At 34.9% G+C, this 18,039-nt stretch overlaps 1 protein-coding gene across 1 annotated transcript in view; it reads right to left on the bottom strand.

The window, feature by feature from the left end:
• Positions 1–18,039, bottom strand: part of KMT2E (lysine methyltransferase 2E (inactive)) — an 87,562-nt gene that overhangs the window by 51,804 nt on the left and 17,719 nt on the right. The window contains 2 exon segments of the mRNA XM_027574819.2: positions 11,989–12,173; positions 15,102–15,174. Coding sequence (XP_027430620.2) covers positions 11,989–12,059 — 71 coding nt within the window. The 5' untranslated portion in view covers positions 12,060–12,173; positions 15,102–15,174.

Consider the following 18,039-nt stretch of genomic DNA (forward strand, 5'->3'; position numbering starts at 1 on the left):
TGCGCGCTCTCTCTCTCTCTCTCTCCACATACAGGTCTCAATCTTACTAACCATCTTTAAAAAAAAAATTCTTTTTAAAGTAATCTCTACACTTAAAGTGGGGCTTGAACTCATGACCCTGATATCAAGAATCACATGCTCTACCAACAAAGCCAGCAAGGCACTCCTTATTAACCATCTTTATAACACAGCCCCTTAAGCCCTGGGGATCATTTATCTTTCTTCAGATCCACTCATTTCTTCAATAAGATGTGGCAGACAGAAAGGCAGGGTACTCCAGCCATGAATATAATATACTCTGTAGAAAGTGATGATGATCTCATGATGCTCATTATTTTCTGGATTCTTATACCAAAGTCAAAAAATCACCTTATCTTAGTATTTCTGTCCTTGTCCATAGAGAAACATTTGCCATTTCTGCTTACAGTATTCTCAAATTTGTATGTTATCACCACTAACATATGCTTCAGTATATAAAAGAATGAATCTGGACACATCATTATGCAGTCCCTATCCTAAAGAAGTCATATAGACATTAAAATAAGAGCAACCCTAATCATGCTGGAGGACACCATTGTTTATATCACTTCACCCAGAAAGTTTATTCCTATACTTTGTTTCCATCTATGATAAATCCCAGTCATAAAATTTTTTCTAAGTTTTTTGGTGGATTTACCTTACAGTCAAAGGAGCATAAAACTGTAATTCAATGAATAGTTCTATGATAGTATTCACTATGTGGTTAAGGTAAAGACAGGATAAAGAAATATAAAACATACTCCTATCACTCTAAGAGTTTCTGATCTTGGGAGGAATGGCAGGGTTAGCAAAAAGAGGTACACAAAAACCACTACACGAGGCAAAAATAGGATAATGCCATAAGAAAAGTATGGGCAAAGGCTTAACAAAACTCTTTCCTCCACTGTGTGAGATTTTGGTCTTTAGTCAACTTTCTACCTGTTACCCTAAAACCTGTTAATTTACTATATTGCTTGGCAAATTAAAATGACTCTTGATTGGTAAATAAGTTGTGTCCAGACTGAGAAAACTATAAATATTTGATGAGAATGCCACAGATTTAAACTTCCCAAAGATACAGTGACTCTTCTAACTGGCATGTCCCTTGCAGGGAACCTGGAAACTCTGCCTATGCTTGTTACAAGAAATCTTGGCTCTGAAGGGCGTAAGAGTAAGTCATGACTCTCATCCTCCCAAAATGGACCTTGTCTCCTTCTACCTGACCAGTCACCTGAGAAGCCAAAGAAAATAGTTTCTGGATGGCTGACTGTACTCCTACATGGTCTCGTACAGACACTAACGACTGATGCTAACCTCTGATAAACTGTGGCTCCTGTCCTGTAGACCAGGGAGACCTAGCGCGAAGTATGGCCTATGATAGTCTTGTAAATCTGAATGTTTAGTTGAACCTCAGAAGACCTCCTCGGAGAAGTTGGCAAAAGTTCAAAGTTCAGGGCTCCAGGATCAAGGGAATTCAAGAGAAGGACGTATCTACTTGAGTAACAGGAAGGATAAGGAATAAACGTTATGAGGTTTCATTAAAAGTAAGAATACTTCTGAAAGGTCTTTAAACATTTGAAATTTATACCAAGTATATATCCTGTATTGAAAAAAAATTTTTTAAACCAGTAAGATGGAGAAAGACAATATCCCATACATATGCAAAAAGAGGAAAAATTGCATAGGGAGTCTTCAAGGAGTATGAAGAGGTCAGACTTCAGAATAGTGTTTGCTTAGTTAGCTGTTGGTCAAAATTAGGTAACACACAAAACCCTGCAATAGAGGGAGGGAGGATTTTTCTTTGTAGATTTGGATTTAGAGAAACATTATGTTAAACTAGGTCTTTTTTTTTTTAAAGATTTTATTTATTTATTTATTTATTTGACAGAGAGAGACACAGCGAGAGAGGGAACACAAGCAGGGGGAGTGGGAGAGGGAGAAGCAGGCTTCCCGCGGAGTAGGGAGCTGGATCCCAGGACCCTGGGATCATGACTTGAATCGAAGGCAGACGCTTAACGACTGAGCCACCAAGGCATCCCTAAACTAGGTCTTTAGGTGATCTTTGTGCCAACATCATCAAACACAAATAAGCATTTGCGTTGAAATCTCATAGCAGTATTCAGCATAAAGTGGTGGTCATCCAAAATCACTTTAAACAGACTTAAACTTTTTTCCTAGCTCAAAAGGAAAATGGCAAAAAAAAAAAACTTCATAGGGTTCACAGAGCCCCTGGGGACTACATCCATAGACCTCAGTTTGACTAGCAAGGATTAAACAAATATTGAGGGCCTGGTGCTTGCCAGTGACTATGAAAGATAAGACACTGTCCCTGTCTTCAAGGAACTTATATAGTTTTAATTCACTCAATAAACATTTTAGCACATATTTGTAATCAGGGTGGTGAGTTTGAGCCCTGCATTGGGTATAGAGATATAGAGATTGCTTAAAAAGAAAATCTTAAAAAAAAATAGCATCCTTATTTACAACTAAGCTGCTTTTCATACTAGCAGAAAATTCAATTTGTAAAACCACAATTTACTAAATAAACCAATTATGGCATTAAAAAAAAAAGACACTGAGAAGCTGGAAGTTAAGAAATGAAGAAGTGAAAGTAGTGGTCCTTCTCAAGAAACTGATGTATGGGGAAGACAAGTATATCAATGATTATAGTAGTGTCATCAGAGGTATGTACAGGGGCTCTTCATAATAATAATCGTATTTACCAAATCGTAAGGAATGAAAAGTTAACAAGCCCAACAAAGAGAGAGGTGGAAGAGATGGAAAAGGTATTCCACCCAAAAGGCACACATGCAGAGATATAAACACCAAGACATATTTAATCATGTTTCTCTAAGCATGACTGACAGAACACCAGTATCACAATCACCTGTAATGCATGTTATAATTTTTTTACAGCTCTACTTAATCGAATGAATAAAATTTTTTTAAAGATCCGGCTCAGAAATCTACAATTTAATAAGCACCTTCAATCTTATGTTCACTGAAGTTCAGGAAGCACAGATTAGAAAGAGCTGCTTATATACCTCCACATCAAAAAACCCCCAATAATCCAATCCAGGCAGAGGACCTGAATAACATTTTTCCAAAGACATACAGATGGCTAACAGACACATGGAAAGATGCTCAACATCACTACTCATGAGGGAAACACACATCAAAACCATAATGAGGTATCACCTTATACCTGTCAGAATGGCTCGAATCAAAAAGACAAGAAATAACAAGTGTTGGTAGGGATGTGGAGAAAAAGGAACACTCATGTACGTTGGTGGGAACACAAACTGGGGCAACCACTATGGAAAACAGCATGGTGGATGCTCAAAAAATTGAAAATAGAATTACCATATGATCTAGTAATTCCACTACTGGATACCCAAAGAAAATGAAAGCACTAATTCAAAAAGATATATGCACCCCTATGTTTATTTACTGCAGCATTATTGACAATAGCCAACCAATGGAGCCAACCCAAGTGTCCGTCAGCAGATGAATGGATGAGGAGTAACAACATGGATGAACATAGAGGGTATAATGCTAAGTGAAGTAAGTCAAGACAGAGAAAGACAAATACCGTATGATTTCACTCATGTGGAATTTAAGAAACAGATGAACAAAGAAAAAAGAGAAAAACAAAAACAAATTCTTAAATACAAAGAATAAACTGGAGGTTGCCAGAGAGGAGGTGGATGGGTGAAATAGATAAAGGAGATTAAGACTACACTATTGTGATGAGCACTGAGTAATGTACAAAATTGCTGAATCATTATATTGTACACCTGAAACTAATAAAACATTGGATTTTTAAAAGATTATTTGTGTGTTTGAGAGAAAAAAGGAGAAAGAGAGAGAGAGAGACAGATCATGGGGGGGGCCCCCCCGCAGAGACAAACAGACTCCCTGCTGAGCAAGGGGGGTGGTTGGGGGCCAGGGGAAGAGAGAAAATGACTGCTAAAATTCAGAGCAGACAGAGTTAAAGGTATGGAGAAGAGCCCAGAGAGGAGGGCAGATAAGTCAACCAAGTACAAGTTCAAAAAGTGCCCTGGGTATCTAGCTGAGGAATATGATCTTTGTTCTGAAAAACTGTACAGAGCCACTAATGGTTTGTTTCTCCACCAAGGAAGGTAACAATGTGATCAGAGAGTAGCGGCATTTCAAAATAAAGCTGAGGGCTTCAAATGGAGGTTGAGTAATCTGTACATAATCCTCCCAGATTCAGTAGGTTCAGAAAAAGCCCTGATCCTAATCAGAGCACGTAAAAAGTGCTACCTCTCCAAGACTCCTTCCCCAACCCCACTTAAAAATAAGTTACCTTTGCTGTTTTTTTTTTTTTTTTAAGATTTTATTTATTTATTTGACACAGAGAGACAGCGAGAGAGGGAACACAAGCAGGGGGAGAGGGAGAAGCAGGCTTCCCGCCAAGCAGGGAGCCCGATGTGGGGCTCAATCCCAGGACCCCAGGATCATGACCTGAGCCGAAAGCAGACTCTTAATGACTCAGCCACCTAGGCACCCCTACCTTTGCTGTTCTTTGCTTCACTGAAAAACACTTAATACCCTGTCTAGTTTCAAAGTAATCTTCATGAGCAAATGGTGCCCACAGTCCAAATCAGTAACTTTTTTATTTAAGGAAGGGACAATAAAATGTGCAACTTGCTATTACAACTAATAATTTCTACAAATGAGTTCCTTCAATTCTTAAGTATGGAACCAACCCACCTTGGTGATTTACCTACATTAATTTTTTATTACGTACAGAACACTGGGCACATTAACCACTGTAAAAAAGTCATGTGGTATTTAGTTACTTTCAATGACAATGTGGAAATAAGACTTTCAAATATTTTATTACTAAAACACAACTCTTAGTAATCTCTTAATCTGTCAATTACATTATCAACAAGAAGTTCCCATTAATTCTCTAGCAGCCTTCCTTATGTTTTTAAAGCCTTACCAAACTTGGTATCATTTGCCAAATATGCCTTAAATAAGCTGTGATTCTTCAGAAATTGGAGTTTTATGATTTCCTTCTTCCTCAACAAAAATTTAGTTTCTTCCCTGTATAAACCTTCAAAATATAGTTTGATTTTAATGAGTTTATATCGGTGTTTTAGGTAAAACCTCTAATTTTCCTTTTAATGTTAAAATATTCAATTAACACACACTTGGGTATCAGTAATGGCATATGGATAGACTGACTCCCTAATTGCTACAGTAATAGGTATAAAAGATCTCCGTGAGTTCATATGCTCTCCTTCAGATCTGTGATCAAAGCTTATCAATTTCTTTTTATCCTTGTTATAACCTATTATTTTTTAAAGATACATGAAAATTACACACATTACAGTAACATACCAAGAAACTTTTTAAAATGGAGAGGTTTGGCGTGACAACTGTCCTCAGTTTATTTCATGTGGCATTTTACTTCATTTAACTCATCTATTAATAAAACCTGGCTCTTATGACCAAGTGGCCAAGCAACCCTGGGTCAAACCTAACTTTACTTTTTACTGATTATGTGGCCTTAGTGAAGTTTGTTACTCTCCTTCAGTTGCATTTCTTTTGCAAAATGGGACTAATAATTGCCTTTTGGCTGGAATGATTAGGAGATATTGTAATACACTGTGTTACAGACAGTTGCATTAATGTACTGAGCTTTGTATTCAGTATCACAAGTGAAAAAAATTAGAAAAATTGTTTATGATTAAGTATGAAATAAATGAGGAATTCAACATCATTCTAAGAACAGTTCTAAACAATGCTAGCACAGTACTGTAAAACAGGCTTTTAAATATTAAAATAAAACCACATTTAAGTGAAAGCACTTCCAAATTAGGATAAGCAAATCAACACTTACTTTAAGAGCAACAGAAAGTATTAGTTTCCTGATAGTGGATTATGTGTAAAGAAATCATAAGTGAAAATGTTAAGTGTCAGCGAAAATGAACAAGTAAAATGCTACTAAAAACATTTCATTAGACACAAAACACGTTAGCATCCTCAATTACACAAATACTTCAGCAAGTAACGAGCTCTGTCAGCAGGTGGCTCTAGTGACACTGAAATAACTTAATATCCAATGCTATAGCAAAATACAGGTAAAAATGTCCTGAATCTCAAAAATTTTAAGTCAAAAAGAGTCCCATTAATACCTCAATCCAAGCCCTCTTTTTCAAATTAAAATAACCAAAGTCTATAATAATTAGCTGTCATGTTTAAAGGCTCACTAGGATGTTAGTGGCAGAACAAAACTGAAAACCTAGATATCTCCTTTTAGCACTGTTAGTTAAATGAGAACTTACTAGTTGCCAGGTATAGCACAAGGAGCCCTCCTCCAGAATAATTCATCTCTAACTTATACATGTCACATTTAGTAATCTGTCCACCTCATCTAAAAGTACACATAATTATATAAAAGCTCATTTTAATGATTTCTAATGGTACCAAGATAGTTACAGTAATATTAAAAAGAATACAATGTTAGCAATCTTATTCCCAGTCGCTGACAGAGAAAAGTAGTTTGACTTTTCTTTTTTAAAAAGGCTAGGAAAGAAGAAATTTAACATTCCTCATTTATACATCTTCCCACTTTCCAGCTCCAGAAGGGTTTCCCATCTTTTTATTTAACCAATTTGGGAATTCAGATAGTTGGAATACCAGAGGGTAGAAGAGGTAAAAAGAAACAGAGGAGGTAAGTTCTATCTATTAGGATAAAAAACATACAATTCTACTAAATAGCTGAATTCTGGCTCAACTTTCCTGTCTAATGATAATGGAGTCTAGGTTTTTCTTTTACATCCCTTATCCTTGAGCAAAGACCTGAGAATACCTTTGTTATATTCATTTATTACACTGAATTTACTACTGCTAGAACTGAAGCTACTATATACATGAACCACATGTGAAAACAGTTATATAAATCATTCTTTGTAGTATTAGTAAAGGAGCTATAGTACAGAAAAAGGCCTAAAATGAACACATTAGTAAGTTCTGCCTCTGCCACTTTTCTGCTATGACTTCAGTTTCCTTACCTATAAATTAAGAATAACAGTACTTATCTCATAGCTATATCTTTATCTTTCTTATTCAGAAAGAAAGACTCTTAGATCTCACTTTTACAACTTTTATAACTAGCCTATAGCCTAGGCTTCACTGTTTTCTTCTCTGAGGTTCCACCACTTTGTTATCTAGAATTTCTTTATCCAATATAGTAGCCACTAGACATATTGAGCACTTGAAATGTGGCTAGGTTGAATTAAGAGGTGCTTAAAGTATAAAATACATACCAGATTTTAAATATTTTTAGTGTGGAGAAAAAGACATGAAATATCTCATTCATATTTTTTATACTGATTATATGTTAAAATGATAATACTCTCGACATAGTTAAATAAAATACATAACTAATTTCACCTTTTTTAAAAACCTTTTTAATATGGACACTAGAAAATTTAAAAGTACACATGACTGTGTACTTCTTATTGGACAGCTCTGATCTAGAGTTCTGACTTCCCAACTGCTTATACTTTCCTTAAGAGGAGGGGTAAAATTTATACTTTACCTTTGTAACCTTTACTAAGCCTCTAGTAAAACACTTTCCACACAGTTAATGCTTATAAGTGATGATCCAAAATGTGCTTTCTCTTGGATTACTAGTCTTATCCTATGATATTATGCTAGAAGCAAGAAATCTACTTCCAGTATTAGCCTACATTTATAGACATAGTTAATAAAAAAATTTTACAGATGGAACTTCCTGATAAGAAAGGCAATCTCCTGGTGTTATGCTGAGTGAAATAAGTCAATCAGAGAAAGACATGTATCATATGACCTCACTGATATGAGGAATTCTTAACCTCAGGAAACAAACTGAGGGTTGCTGGAGTGGTGGGAGGGGCGGGGAGGGATGGGGTGGCTGGGTGATAGACATTGGGGAGGGTATGTGCTATGGTGAGCGCTGTGAATTGTGCAAGACTGTTGAATCACAGATCTGTACCTCTGAAACAAATAGTGCAATATATGTTAAGAAAAAAAATAGAAGAAGATAGCAGGAGGGGAAGAATGAAGGGGAGTAAATCGGAGAGGGAGACGAACCATGAGAGACTATGGACTCTGAAAAACAAACTGACGGTTCTAGAGGGGAGGGGGGTCGGGGGATGGGTTAGCCTGGTGATAGGTATTAAAGAGGGCACGTTCTGTGTGGCACACTGGGTGTTATGCACAAACAATGAACCATGGAACACTACATCAAAAACTAATGATGTCATGTATGGTGATTAACATAACAATAAGAAAATTTTTTAAAAAGGCAATCTCCTGATATTCCAGTTATGGTCATTTCGCTAATCAAGTTTTTAAAAACTGTATTTACACTTAGCTCAATTTTCCCCTTAAAGATACTATTACTTTCCATTTTTACTGTACCCAGGATCATGCCAGGCACTAGTGAGAAAACCAGTTAGTCATTATGTTAACCTGTATGCTGTGATGGGTATTTTCCAAATCTAAGGACAAACACAATGCAGGTAAAAACTTATTGCTAAAATCTAAGTCGTTAACAAGCAATTTTTAAGGTATCTTAAGAGTCTCTCCCCTGTAGCATTTGGCTTCAACTCCAATTCTATTTATCAAGATCTAGGTACTAGTTTTTATCAATGCTATGTATAGTAAAAAGTAATTTTTAAATAAAACATCTTCAATTACATTTGACTATGGAATGTTTATAACTCCTTTAAAAAATACTTAGGCTAATGAAACAAAATTGTTTTTAAAATTTTATTCTTCTTATTAAAGTAGCTAGAACAGTCTATCAATCTTCACTGGTCAGTTATTCATAAAATATTTTAAAATTATTTTTAGTTCAAACATTTAGTGAGAGAGCCAACTCTTGGCAAGGTAATAGGGACCAGAAAGTAAAATACAAGATCCCTAACTTTGAAGGAAAGGCAAAACAAACCTAAGGTTTTTTGGAACTTAGTGATGAGAAGAGCACAAATATGTAATAAAGAGAAGCTGGACTTGGTGAGAATAATGAGTTTTATTTTAGAGACACAATAATTCAACAGCAAATATTACCAAGTATGGAAATAATGGACTAGAGCTTAGCAAACCCCCATTCTTCACAGATCCTAAACTAGACATTCAACTTCAATTTCCTGTCTATAAAATGCTACAGATAGACTAGATGAACAAGTAATCCAATAAATTCTCTTTTATAGCCTTAGAAGGTAGTGTAAATATGGTCTAGTGTAGTAACACTCAATAAACAATCACTGAGTATCTAAATTTTAAAATAGTTTATTAGTGATAGACTGTATTGTATTTTAGCAGTACAATCTTTTTTTAAAAACTTATGTATAATTATTATTATATAGCCACATGAATACAATAAAATGTAATTCTCTTAAAAACATTTTAGTTTGAAATAATTATGTAGCTTCACAGGAAGGTAAACAAAAAAATAGAGAGGGAAGTCCCATGTACCCTTCCCCCAGCATCCTGCATCTTACACAACTTTTGATTATGTATTTGAAATAAAAAGAAAGTATCGTATTAATTACATCAAAATTTCTTATAAAAACAACTCTAAAAGCTTCGTTTCTGTGGGAAGCAGGGAAAGTATTATTTAAGGGTCTTTTTAAGCTTCCAGGTTTTATGTAAAAAAAGGGAATTTAAAAGCTTGAAAATTAGGGCGCCTGGGTGGCTCAGATGGTTAAGCGTCTGCCTTCGGCTCAGGTCATGTTCCTAGGGTCCTGGGATCGAGTGCCGCATCAGGCTCCCTGCTCAGCGGGGAGCCTGCTTCTCCCTCTGCCTCTGTCTGTCTCTCTCATGAATAAATAAATAAAATCTTTAAAAAATAAAAAAATAAAAAAATAAAAGCTTGAAAATTAAACCACAAAAATTCTGATGGTTGTCCCATAATAAATATTGGAACCAGCTACACTTTCTGTGTCCACTGAGTGGGGGAAGCTATGCCCAAGCGACATATACCTGTATGTGGAATAGAAAAAAAAATAATTTCCTAAAACAGAAAGACAGTCATTCTGTAATTACTTACAAATTGATAGTTTTCCCATAATAAAAATGGTCATATCTGTACCCAAAAAGATTTGACTCCCTAATATAAATCATACTTATCCTGTAAGTACTCTAATAAATACATTTAATAAAAAAATAGGAAGCTATCCCCTACACTGCCCTCTTTCACTAAATTACTCATTCCCTTTTAACTGTATAATAATGTCTTCAGCCTGTGAATTACTTTCAAGTGCAAATACTGGAAATGCCAATGAAGCACAGATGTATCTCATACCGTATACTAGACAAATTCCTATCCAGTATATAAATTTCAGAAATTACATCTTGTATTAATTGCTTAAAAGACTTTAAAAAAGAAAAAGAGGGCGCCTGGGTGGCTCAGTGGGTTAAGCGACTGCCTTCAGCTCAGGTCATGGTCCGGGAGTCCCGGGATCGGGTCCTGCTGCTTCTCCCTCTGACCCTCTTCCCTCTCGTGCTGTCTCTCTCTCTCTCTTTCTCTCAAGTAAATAAATAAAAATCTTTAAAAAAAAAATAAAAAAAATTAAAAAAAAAAGAACTGTAAAGGTGATTCTATTTAGGAAGCAAAGAATCTTTACCAATAAATGCCTGTAACTATTATCAGATACGGATTTGCATCCACCAGATACTTCATATTAAGAAAAACCAGTACTTTAGACTCAGAAGCCTTTGTCTCCCAAGCACTGCTTCCAGGATCTTTCCTTGCAGCAGTATCCCTATTTGGGCAGAATAATGGCAAGCAACTGTCACAGAGTGCCTTGTGAGGAATCTATTATTTTACCACAAAAATAATTTATACATAGTGCAAAAAACATAATGGCTTTCAAAAACTGTATTACAACAATCATATAGTTAAATAGACTGTATAATATATTATTGAAACATTAGAGAGCATCTCTGGGTTTTTCCCAATGGCACAAACAGAAGTGGTGAAACACGTAAGACCACTTGAAATGACAGCAAGAGGAGAATAAATAGCATTTTTATCCTCTCCATATATCAGTTTTAGAGGCCCTAAAATAAATAAATTTCCTTTTTCAAACTTAAATCCTATCAAGATCAGCTTTCTGGTCAATTAGAGTCCCATTAGACACAATGTATCTATTTATTGAAAAAGAGAACAAACATATACATCTTTCTATCCTTCAAACACTGCTACTTGAATCCCTTGCAATTTCAAAAACAATTAATCCTCACAGCCAATAACCTAGTGTTAAAGTGGCTGGTCATTCAAAAACAAAATATAATGAAATCTATATGCACAACTGTCTAGACCAAATAGTCTAGAGGCAAGGTAAGAACCTTTCATTGAATCCATCAGAAACGGCTCTCATAAAAGCAAAGGTTATCAAAATAATCATCCGGCAGAAATAATCCCTTTCTCTTATTTAAAAATGGCTTGAATTTTTTCAACTCAACTTAAAAAAACATATTCCATGTTTAAACGGATCTTACAATATTTTTAAATACTCAAATTTAAAACCAAATTACTTTTCCAATATAAACATGACAAATCTTACAATTAAAAAAAAACAGTAATCAATATTATCTTGGACCCACAACCCTGAGACCAAGACCTGAGCTGAGATCAGGAGCTCGATGCCAAATTGACTGAGCCACCCAGGCACCCCTATTATCTTGACTCTTGAGGTTGACAATAAGCAGATGGAACAGACAAAAAGAATTAGAAAAAGATACAGCATTTTGGCTCAAGAGCTGTTTCAAAAAGTAACTTAAGGGAATTTTTGCCTTTAACCTTCTGATATTTTGTTTTCAACAAGAATCTAAAATGAGAAAAAATATAAATGCAAATCAAGCACTGCTTGGTTGTGCTAAAATAACTGTATAAAATATTTTGCTTTTCCTATCCAAAATACTTTTAATTTAAATACTTACTCTGAGCCTGCAGCCATTTCCAAGTATGATGTTTCCGCTGTATCAACCCCCAAAGGGATCACTATGCTCATGACGTTCGCCTCTGGTAAATTCGATTACTATGGAGTCCTATGCATTGGTATCCAAAACACTGGGGCATGCCAGCCACAGTGCTCATTGCAAACATCTAAGTGCATCCACAAACCCTGTTTAAAAGAAAAGGGACAAAAAGTTAAAAATCATCTTCATTCCTAACACAGTCATACTATAACAACAGTAAGTAAAACAGCCATATAAATTGGAATTTGCTCCGGGAGGGATTCTCTATTTAGGTTCTTTTTGAATTAAGCTATGGGACTGTGATTGAAAGAAGTTCCTGAATCAAAATCTCCCTTTGGGAATGAATTTAAAATACCAAAAGAAAGATTAACTAAGGTGCACTGCTTAGTGAGGAACCAACAAATATTAACTCGTTTTGAAAGACAAAATGGAATTTCTTACAGTACTAGTATCTAAAACAAGTCTTCCTGCTTCAGAAAGTGATCTAAACGAACAAATACTGAGTACTTACTATGGACTAAGCATCATATTAACTTTTTAGATGGATCTATTTAATTCTTATAGCTCTGAGATAGGGATCTTTTACCACTGAGGATCACAAAAGCAAGAAAGATTAAATAACTTAACCAAGGCTGTTCAGTTCAAGAAATAAAACCAGGATTTGACCAATTCCACTCTACTGCTTATATATGTATAAAAGGAAAGCTATTTAATTTGTAATAAAATCCACTGCTTTAAAGTGATTGTCAAAAAAAAATTAAATAAATAAATAAAGTGGTTGTCATTTTTTATACTACATAAATACAGGTCTACTGAGGGAGTTTCTGATTTCTTCCGTTAGTATCAACTCCCTAGAACTAATTCCCTGATACAGGCAATTAGTAAAGAAAACTAATACACTTCAACCATTTTTTAAACAAATTTACCAAGTAACAAAATATATTCTGTTTCAACATCAATACTTCTAATTCACTGTATAACACTTGCACATGGTACTCCTTGTGAAATATCTACTCAAAGTCTTTTCGTAATAAAACAGTACAACTCAGGAACAAAACAGAGAGAGAATCCTATAAACAGGAAAAGAGCAACAGTCAAAATTGTTTTTGCCATGTTATATCTGAACTACTGAAGAGCAAGGTTTCTTCAAATAGCAATTCTTGTATTTTTAATTTTTACAAGTAACCTCGAGAATACCTAATTCAGGTTAATTCCTATTTCACAGATAATGCAGATTCTGAGCTCACACCTTATTGGAGCAAATACCAAAACAGGGAAATAAAGTGGTAACAGTGGTTTGAATTCTCCAAGAAAACTAGCCTCTATTTTTAAACCATGTGTAACTGGGGGAGACCTACTAGATTATAAGATATTATAATAAAAATATATGGTAATAGGCTTTTGCATCTAAAGGTTAAAAACAGAAGCACTGGACCCATCTCTAACGCTCACGAGATGTGTGAGCTAGTCAAGTTATTTAACCTAAGCCTCAGGTTCCTTGTTTATAAAATGGGAATTTATCTTCATAGGTTTCTGTGAAGAAAATGAAATAATGAACGTAAAGCATTTTTGTACACAGCACTGCACGTTTGTAGCAATCAATATGTAGCAGTCACATAAGAAGAGTTGCTCTTCTTTCATGGAAAAGCTCTCTAGACTTCATTTAAAGTGACTCTTCCAAATAGTTTTTGAAACTAAAGTAATAACAGTTTTCAACTTGCCATGTTTTTACAGTTTGTTCCGTCAAATGAAAGTCATCCTCTAAAAGTAATTAAGCAGAGTGAGAAAAAGGAAAAGCTGCCCTACCTTTTTTCTGCACCCCTGACCATATTAGTTACTTCATAAAAGCCATATTTATCAACCCACATAAAGCTATAAAATTTCTAATTAACAAAAGGCAAACAATACAAAACTGGAAGTTTGTTCTATTCAAATGGTACATTATTGTGTATTTCTTTAAAATGCTAAAAACATGGACCTAACAACAGATAACAATTAAAACTTAAAAAAAAAAAAATTCTCATCCTTATTGTAGTAGAATCAACTTGGTAGAAGTTTTCTCCAGCTCAGCTTATCTTTACATTAGACTCATGAGAAGTCTTATATTTTAGGTGTATGTTGTAAAATATTTAGTAGTGCCATTTTTTTTGTTTGTTTTAACCAGAGGCAGAAACTAGAAAGCAGAAATCAAATTGTTATGTATTCTTTTAGGTAACTGAGTAGTATTTCCAACCTAAAAGAATCTACTTAAGTATGTATTCAATAGTGTGCTCCATTTTTATAAAATATACAATCCTCAATAAACACGACATTTGAACTATTTTTAAATAGCAGTGAAGAGCTTGCCATGAGCCTATTTCAGACAATAGCTTGTGTTTGTGTGATTACTGCCTGCTCTCAAACCCTGTACAAGTGCCTGGAGCGTAACAGGCACTCTCTAAGGGATGGGTGAATGAATTAGCACACCTAAGATGAAACTGCAGCCCTGGCCTCATTAGCCAAATGAGTTGTCAACCTCTACAATTAAGTGCTATAACAGCAACTACATGACACCTTCTCCACAAATGCATCACTCTAAAAACAGACACTCATCCCCAGGACAGACACATCATCGCATCTGAAACAGAACCACAGACTGAATTTGATTCAACAGGGAAGATCTCAGTAATTAATTGACAAAAGATCAGAAGGCAACAGGTCCTATCTATTGAGACCATAAAATGGCAAATATTTCACTATATTCATTAATATCAAAAACTCTAGAGCCAGAAAACTCACACTGTTTAAAAATGTAGTTGATACTTAATAAAATCATAAATTCATTAGGGTCAAATCGTCTTTAAAAATAAGAAGAAAGGGAAAGTCAATGTAGTAAGCAGAAAAGGTGTGAGCTTATAAACAGGCACAACTAGAGGAAATTCAACAATTCAACACAATCCAAACAATTACCACAAAGCTTTCCCATCTTATATGCGAATCAAGAAACTGGTTTTCCAACTGTCAAGTAAAATATACACAAAATTAACATTGAGAATAAATGGCAGCCATTAAAGAAATAATATAAAAGGAAATACCATGAGATGTCTGGTAAATCTGAGGTCCAAGAAAGAATAAATGTCTTCACAAAACCTGCTATCCAGAATAGACCTAGAAACCAAGTGAACACAGGAGTATTGAGCTGTTTTTAAATGGCACAGAATTATAGGTACTTCTGTCTAATATGGCACCTAAAACCAAAGGGACTCACACAAAGAAAGAAGCTAATTCTTAAAAAAATAAATTTATTCTTTACTTCTTTATACAAATGAAGTAAAGGCAACACAGTATACCCAGTAAAGGCAACAATTAAAGCTAAATACCAAATCAAACTGAAGAGAAACTGGGAAAATAAAATATTAAATACAGATTTAGCCAAGCAAAGGCAACAATACCAAAACCAAAACCCTAAAGTAGGAAAAAACAAGATAAAAAAACTAGGAAAAGCAATTATAAAACAATCAAACTGGAAGGCTGAGGCTGCTTTTTAAGACCATGTTCAGAAAACAAAAAAATACCACTGAAAAGATGAATATTGTACCCAAAAAGCAGAAGGATGAAAATATGCAGAAATTTTTTTTCTAAAATTTTAAATAAAAGTGCCCAAGCTAACAATCTCTTTGAAGAGTTGTGTATTATCATCTTTCTGTCCTTCCTAAGGACCTTATGCAGAGCTCAAAAAGTACTAAAATCAGTGTTTGTTTTGGAATTTTATCACTAATAAGCTGGTGAGTTTTTGACTAAATTACTATTGAAAATGAAATAAAGAAAATTATGAGGGACCACATACATAAGATTTCCTTATAAATTAGAAATTAAACTAATTGAATAATGAATTTAAGACTTCTTTTCTCTGTAGCAGTTAACTAATACATAATAATAAAATAAAAATACTGGTTGATCAAGATCTATTACCAAGTTATTAACCTATGAAACTTTGGACAAGTCATTTCACTACTCTGGGCTTGAACTATAAATGGAGGTAGGTTAGGTTGATGATCTTACAGTTTAAGCCGTATAATCACAAATATATTAACAGATTATTCCTGATAATCGAAACAATAAATATCAGATTCCAAAAAAGCAACAAAAAATAACTTTGACAACAGAAAATTCATTTCTCCAACTGGGTTAATATTATCATCAGACAGTGCTCTACAAGCACTTACCTGATACTCAAATCTCACCAAAAGTTCTAACAGCAATAACTAATAATGAGTGCTTACATGGTAAGCATCCTCACAAGCCTATGGTAATGCCTATGTGAGGATGTAAAGCATCCTCACAAGCCTATGATGTAGGCACATTTATTATCCCCATTTTACAGACAAGGTAGAGATTAAACTTGTCTAAAGTTCTATACCAATAAATAGCAGAATCAAGATTGGAATGCTAGCAGTCCGATTCCAGAACCTACACATTAGTTTGCCTGAAATTAAAATTTGCTAGATGACTGGTGTTTACAGTTAAGAGGAAAAAATTGACAAATGCTTCTCTCAGAAAGAGGAGAAATTAAATAAATACATAAGCGTCACACTCCAGGACATCTGGACTGCATTTATTCTAGCACAATGAAAGAACAGTAATGAAACCCACCTTGCTCCTCCTCCAAACCTGATCTATTTAATGAACTTACATGCATTCCACAACAATGCATTAAAACACTACAGAAGTGGAGATGCATGGGCTCAAAGTCTAAAATTCGGATTTAAAATATTTCGGGGATGGTGCAAAGGACATCAAAGGATATTCAAATTCTCTATTATTTGCACGAACAAACATGTGCTTCAAATTTGAGATTACTAATTTGTACAAGTATAATTCAATTTCTTATACAAAACTATTTGTTAAGCAAAGACCACCTATCTAACTGGTTAAATTTTAACCTGAATCCCCTTTAACACCCACTTTGGGGGCACCTGGGTGGCTCAGTTGTTAAGCGTCTGCCTTCAGCTCAGGTCATGATCCCAGAGTCCTGGGATCGAGCCCCACATCTGGTTCCCTGCTCGGCAGGAAGCCTGCTTCCTCTCCCAGTCCCCCTGCTTGTGTTCCCTCTCTCACCGTGTCTCTGTCAAATAAATAAAATCTTTAAAAAAAAAAAAACACCCACTTGGTTCCTAGAAACAATTTCACCAACCTACATTATAATACTTCTGCAGCAAATAAAATCTGTATTCTTGTGTCAGGGTTAATGTTCGTGGACCTACTTGAAAAATGGAAACCTATATACAAAATTCAATGTTCAAAAAGTGTATTTTCTGGTTCTGTAAAAGTCTCACAGGGTTTCATTGTATCATATTGAGTACAATTCCGTTACTCCTAAACTCAATGTCAAAGTAGCGATGCTTCAGCCTTCACATTCTGCCACTTACTAATAATAGTTATTTACTCTCTTGAAGCCTTAGCTCCTCATCTGTAAATAGGAATAATCATAGAACACATTTCTGAATTGTTTCAAAGATGGTGTGTGGCACTCAGTGGATCAGATAAAATTTCTGGGAATTAAATATTTAGTAAAAGTCCTTAAGAATAAGTACTGGAGAACAATTCTCAACTATTGTATTTGTAAAAGTCAAGTAAACTATTAAGAATTTCTGACCTAGATGCCTCATTAGCACAGTAGGTAGCGTGTCAGTCTCTTAAGAATTTCTGACCAGGGTGCCTGGCTGGCTCAGTAAGAAGTGCATGTGATCCTTGATCTCAGGTTCGTGGGTTTGAGCCCCACGTTGGGTGTAAGAGGTTACTAACAAAATAAACAAACTTTAAAAAAAGGTATTAAAGTCTTAAGAACAACCTTTTAAAAAAAAATACATGAAGACAAAGAGTGAGCCATAACGTAAACTATACACTTTGGTTGATAACGATGTTTCAATGCTGGTTCATCGAATGTAACAAATATACCATAATAATGAGGAACACTGATGATGAGAAAGGTTGTACTTGGGGTCGGGAGGCATGTGGGAAATCTATACTTTC

Source organism: Zalophus californianus, chromosome 12, assembly GCF_009762305.2.
Source record: "Zalophus californianus isolate mZalCal1 chromosome 12, mZalCal1.pri.v2, whole genome shotgun sequence".
Taxonomy (NCBI): domain Eukaryota; kingdom Metazoa; phylum Chordata; class Mammalia; order Carnivora; family Otariidae; genus Zalophus; species Zalophus californianus.